Below are 6,282 nucleotides of genomic sequence, written 5' to 3'. Positions count from 1 at the left end.
GCCATAAATCGACTTCTCCTCCATAAATCTGTCCAAGCCCCTTTTTAAAGCTATCCAGGTTAGTGGCCATCACCACCTCCTGTGGCAGCATATTCCAAACACCGATCACACGTTGCGTGAAGAAGTGTTTCCTTTTATTAGTCCTAATTCTTCCCCCCAGCATTTTCAATGGATGCCCCCTGGTTCTAGTATTGTGAGAAAGAGAGAAAAATGTCTCTCTGTCAACATTTTCTACCCCAGGCATAATTTTGTAGACTTTTGTAGAAGGAGACCCCTCCTCCTATCCCACCAGCCCCGCCCCCTGCTCTGCCGCCCCCTTGGCGGGCAGAGTTCCACTTGGAGTTCTCTGGAGGGGGCTTATGAGCCTCGCAGCTGCAATAGAACATTTTCTGGCTTCCGCCCCCCACCCCCACCTGACCCCCTGGGAATCCCAGCTTGGGTGGGGGAACCAGGGAAGGGCCAGGCAGAGTCTGGGGCTGGCGGGCGAGGAGGCACCTCCTGGCTCCCCGAGGCAGGGAAGGGGGACGGGGCAGGGGGTCCCACGCCTCCCCAAGATCCCAAGCTGCAGGAGCCAGAGGGGCAGCTGACCACCCACCCACCCCCGCCATGCGCTTTTGGGCAACCAGCGAAGGGGCCGGAGACCCCTCTGCACAGGGAGTTTCCCCAAGAGGGGCAGCTTCTGGGGAGGGGCTTGGGTGCATTTTTTCCTCCCCTCCCCTGTGCTTGTAGTGCAAAGAAGGAACCCCCCACCCCTTTTCTTTCTCCCCCTCCCAGGCAAGAGTGAAGACAAGTACTTGCCAGTGCACTCCCTCCCGCCATCTCCTGCGCTTGGCGAAAGGAAGGGAGCCGCCATGCTCCCAGCTCAGGTAAAGGGGGGAGTTACTGGTCAGACCTGCACAAGAGGGCAGGGATGCCCTTGTTTCTGGTGCTGCTAGATTCCAAGACTGCCCCTGGTGAAACCCCCCCACCCCCTCCCCTTGTCTAGACTGGCAGGAGAGGAGAAGGCCCAGCAGGAACTATGAGACAAAACTGGGCCATGAATTTCCCACGTCAGTTTCCGTGTGGACATCTGTGGCCTCTTCCTCACAAGGCAGCTAGCCCCCTGGCAGCGAAGACAGCCCCTCTGGCTCCCAGGATGCCCCCAAAGAGGGATGGGGGTGGATGGGGCCAAATGTCCCCACAGGGCTCTGCTCCCCTCCTCTTTGTGCAGCTGTTCCCCTATTAATTAACTGGCTCTGAATATTATGCTCATGTGACCACAATTCAGGAAGGATTTAGAAGAAGAAGAGTTTGGATTTATATCCCCCCTTTCTCTCCTGCAGGAGACTCAAAGCGGCTGACAATCTCCTTGCCCTTCCCCCCTCACAACAAACACCCTGTGAGGTGGGTGGGGCTGAGAGAGCTCCGAGAAGCTGTGACTAGCCCAAGGTCACCCAGCTGGCATGTGTGGGAGTGTACAGGCTGAAATCTGAGATTCCCCCATGATAAGGCTCCCACAGCTCAGGCGTGACAGAGGCTGGGGAATCAAACCCGGTTCCTCCAGATTAGATACACGAGCTCTTAACCTCCTACGCCACTGCTGGTCCTTAGCAGGAGCTTTCAGTCCCTGGAATACATAATAGTAATTGCTGCAGGAATTAACTGTGACCAATATTCAAGTCACCTCCGTTTTTTTCTCCCTGCAGCAACTCCATTGTAGGGCCGGGTGGCAGGAAGCAATCTGGTGGAAGCAAGATAGCCAATTGCGAAGGAAAATGATCCCCTCCGAAATAATCGCCCACATCTTGTTCCACTGGGGGGGAAAGCACCAGAAGGGGAGAGCAGACCAGCCTCTGCCTCATCTCCCTGACCAAGAGCATCCAGATCTGCAAGAGTCTTCATGGGCTCAAGACCAGAGGAAAGATGCTTATCAGTTGCTTAAAAGGGCAGTGATTCCTTGACCTTATCAGAAAGGAGGGCAGGAGGGGGAGACGAGAGATGCCACATCGAACCTTCAGAAGATTGGGCAGGTCTCCCTGTATCATGTGTAGTTTTAGATTTACCTGGTTTCAAATATTGTTGAATTATGGAATTCCGGAAGGATCTTTGGAATTCATCCCCAGAATTAATAAAGTCGGAACAATGTGCAAACACATGTGTCGGGGTGGGGTTAGAATAGAACGCTCATAATGAAAAGGACCAGGTATTCATTTGACCCACCTAAGGTCAGTAGAAAATGGACTGCTTTGAAGAAAGCAAGCAAGATGTTTGCTGGCTGGGCCAGTTAATAAACCTTCCCGGATAAGGGAAAATACTTACAGCCCTACAATTTGTCTCATGAATTAAAGAACCAATCCACAGTTCCCTCTATCAGGAGCAGATTTGAATGTCCATTCAGCCGTCAGGTCCGGCTGTCTCTGCTTTTGACTTTCCTGCCCACAGACCAGCTTTCCACTGATGTGAAGAAATGTTTCCTCCTCCTCCTCCTTGCAGGGTGGGGTGTCCTTTGAAGAGGTGGCCGTGCATTTCACCAAGGAGGAACGGGCCCTGCTGCGGCCCCCCCAAAGGGCGCTGTACAAGGAAGTCATGCTGGAGAACTTTCGGAACGTGTCTTCTCTGGGTGAGGATCCTTTTCTCCTGGGCTGATCACAACAGCAGATCTCTGCTATCCTCCATTATCCTTCCTTGGATTTGGGAGTCCTTTTGGGGGTTACCTTGTGGAGAGGGAGCCCCCACCTGGCAGTCTTGTGTTGGACCACCTGAGAGGACATCAGAAATGGTTCCAGGGGAATCCTTAGTCAAGAGAAGGTGGGCTGATCCCTACAGCAGATCTGCTACCCTCCATGATGACATGATCCTTCCTGTGATTTGGGATGCCTTTGGGGGGTTACCTTGTGGAGAGGGAGTCTACCTGGCAGTCTTGTGTTGGACCACCTGAGAGGGCATCAGAAAAGGTTCCAGGGGAATGCTTAGTCAAGAGAAGGTGGGGTAGTTTGAGCAGGGGCTTCTCTCCAGTCGTGCCTCACCTGGACTGAGGTGGCTGTAGAGCACACCTGGGCATTATACGGCCTGCGGGCCACATCCGGCCCGCCGGATGACCCTGACTGGCCCCCCTGCCTTGCTGGGGAGCGAGGTGTCTTTGAAAGCCCTGCAGAAGCCAGTTGCCTTGGCTGCCGGCTTCTGCGGGGCTTTCAAAAGCGCTTCGCCCCCCTGCCTTTTGGCCCGGCCCTCCACAATATTTTCTGTTGTTTCTCATGTGCATTTACATGGAAAAAATAATTGCCCACCCCTGCTGTAGAGGGAATTCTTCTGGCTTCTTTGCCCATGACTGAGTTTACAGCTGCATTTCTACAGCAACGCACCCTCTCCCCACCAGTGCCCTGCAGAGATTTTTCCCTCCAAAATTTCATCTGCCTCATTCTTTAGACTCTGAGCAGCCCCTCCTGGTAGCTTCTGTGTAAAAGTGTAGCATGTGAAGGATGATTGCTTCACCCAGAGGCTGATTGGCTGGCTCGAGCCACCAGCCCCGTTAAGAGGGCGGAGGAGACAATGGCACTTTCCCTTTCTTTTTGATTCGTTCTGTTCATCCCGTTCATGTTGGTTCGTAGTTCTGTTGCCGTTCATGGGGAGGGGGAGAAAGTTACTGAGCGCTGTGTGTCCGTGTGTTTTTGCAACAGGAAGATAAACGCCTTCCTGTTTGTGGAACGATGGCTGCTGTGTTTGTGTGTTTCTTCACTGCTGTTGGCTGGCTCCCCAAGCTGTCTAGTGGTGACAACTGTCCTTCCGCAGCGCGTATTCCTGACAGCTGGTTGAAAATGAAACCTCCTTTCCTAGTCAAAAAGCAAGGCACAAGATGCTTTTTAGAAGTTAAAAAGATGAACTTGATATGAAAGGCACTATATGCAAGATCTTTATGATTGATTCCACAGATTCCGTTTGCTCAGTTATTCAGAAGCTGTTTTATTTCTTAGGTCTTTACAGTTACGTGAACCAATCAGGTGTTTAAAAGCTTTTCAATTGCTAATACAGTTCTTTTTCTATTTTCTGAAAGAACAACTTTACTCTCAGGTAACAGTTTTTTTAGCAGGATTTCTGCACACTGCCTTGGGCAGTCTGAGCCCACTAATGTTTCTGAGTCGGATTTTCTCCCTTCTATATCCCTACAGAATAAAAGCCACTCCCTTCTCTGTGAAGGGCCACAGTCCTTAATGAGCCTTTTACTCCTAGTGTGCAGCAGTGGTGTAGGAGGCTAAGAGCTCGTGTATCTAATCTGGAGGAACCGGGTTTGATTCCCAGCTCTGCCGCCTGAGCGATGGAGGCTTATCTGGGGAATTCAGATTAGCCTGTACACTCCCTCACTCACGCCAGCTGGGTGACCTTGGGCTAGTCACAGCTTCTCGGAGCTCTCTCAGCCCCACCCACCTCACAGGGTGTTTGTTGTGAGGGGGGAAGGGCAAGGAGATTGTCAGCCCCTTTGAGTCTCCTGCAGGAGAAAAAGGGGGATATAAATCCAAACTCCTCCTCCTACTCCTCCTCCTGCTGTTTCCCCGAATATAAGACATCCCCTGAGAATAAGATGTAGTAGAGGTTTTGCTGAAGTGCAAAATATAAGGCATCCCCCGAAAGTAAGACGTAGCCAAGTTTTTGTTTGGAAGCACGCCCGACGAACAGAACACAGAAAAAATAAGACATCCCATGAAAATAAGACATAGCACATCTTTGGGAGCAAAAATTAATATAAGACACTGTCTTATTTTCAGGGAATCACGGTAATTCTTCCTTAGTAGATGGATAATTCTTGGCTCTGTACTGTCCCTCATCCCATTCCTAATATTCAATTTATTATGTATTTCTGAGTGGGCTGTCAACCTCACTTGGGGCTGAGGAATTTATTTGCACTCGGGAGAGTTATAATTTTGGTGGTGGTGGTTTTTTCTCCCCTGATTACAAGGTCCTCTGATTGCTAAGCCCGAGCTCATATCCCAGCTTGAAGAGGAAGGAGAGGTGTTTCTTGGGATCTTTGATGAAGAGGAGGAGCTCCCAGGTAACTACTATATGTCCCTCGGGACTGTACTTTGCCTGTGCTTCCTTTTAAGAGCAGGTGGATTTCTGTGAGGATTACCGTCACTGTTTGACCTTCTCTTCCTTAGAGATGGAATGAGATGTGAATGTGGAAATGGTGGCTGTAGTTCTGGAACCTATGAAAACAGCCTGATTCCTTGTACCCAGTCTGGTCGCTTATTCACTGTCCACCCTCTGTGGCAGGGCTGTTCTCCAGGCACCTGGAACCCCTTTAAATGAAGATGCCAGACACTGATCCTGAGATCCTGGCACATGGAAAGCAGGCATTTTCCCACAGAGAAGACCCAGAGCAATTCCAGAGAATGCTCACACTAGTGCATTTTACCTTCTTCTCCTCTCAGTTCACAACAGAGTTGTCAACAATTGTGAGCAGTCTGGCACATAGAGATTTCCCAACAGGACAGCCCAGCACTATAAACCCCCACGTCTTGCAGAGGCAATCCTTGCTTTCTCACTACCTTTTAAGCCTTGGCCAGGATTCATCTGCAGTTGCCTCCTGTCAGTATTATAGAAGCATGAAGGTGGTTTACTAAACAAAGGAACGTGCAGAAGTGGTGTGAGCAGTGGGTGTGTTGCACAGCAGAAGTCCTGACTGGTGGGGGAGGGGCACAGAAGAGTCACCTGTCGAGTAGAAGGGGGAACCTGGCTGTAGTGAAACTAATAGGATATAGCACAGACTCTGGGGGAATCTATGGACTTTGAGAGAGGCTGCAGTCTGGACTTTTCTGAGATTATAAGGGCGGGATGGTGATGTTATTTCCAAGATTGGTCTGAATGTAACCGAGACCCTCTAATTTTCCCATTCCATTTCTGTAATTATTTTCCATTCCTGCCTTCTTCCCAGGCTTAACTGAAATAAAACAAAGTCGGAGAGGGAGATAGTGGAATTAAGATTCTTTGGGGGACCCCTGCTCCTTCATTATGCTGAAAGGTTGGGTAGAGGGTTGGCTTAAACATCTTCTGAGGTGCTTTTTTGAGGATTGGAGGGCAGGTTATTAAGAACATAAGAACAAGCCAGCTGGATCAGACCAGAGTCCATCTAGTCCAGCTCTCTGCTACTCTGCTACTCGCAGTGGCCCACCAGGTGCCTTTGGGAGCTCACATGCAGGATGTGAAAGCAATGGCCTTCTGCGGCTGTTGCTCCCGAGCACCTGGACTGTTAAGATCAAAGAGGATCAAGATCAAAGAGGATCAAGATTGGTAGCCATAAATCGACTTCTC

The 6,282-nt window shown here is 50.5% G+C and overlaps 1 protein-coding gene across 1 annotated transcript; it reads left to right on the top strand.

Annotated features, from left to right (window-relative positions):
- Positions 1 to 793: 793 nt before the first annotated feature.
- On the top strand, positions 794 to 6,039 carry LOC125425575 (zinc finger protein 557-like). The gene is made up of 3 exons (XM_048483154.1): positions 794 to 866; positions 2,473 to 2,599; positions 4,931 to 6,039. Exons 1-3 carry the CDS (start codon positions 852 to 854, stop codon positions 5,092 to 5,094), a joined length of 306 nt encoding a protein of 101 aa, XP_048339111.1. The 5' UTR covers positions 794 to 851; the 3' UTR covers positions 5,095 to 6,039.
- The last annotated feature ends 243 nt before the right edge of the window (positions 6,040 to 6,282 follow it).

The sequence above is a fragment of the Sphaerodactylus townsendi genome, unplaced genomic scaffold, assembly GCF_021028975.2.
Source record: "Sphaerodactylus townsendi isolate TG3544 unplaced genomic scaffold, MPM_Stown_v2.3 scaffold_806, whole genome shotgun sequence".
Lineage (NCBI taxonomy): Eukaryota > Metazoa > Chordata > Lepidosauria > Squamata > Sphaerodactylidae > Sphaerodactylus > Sphaerodactylus townsendi.
Note: the sequence above shows the minus strand (reverse complement) of the source record. Positions and strands in the feature narration are given on the sequence as shown.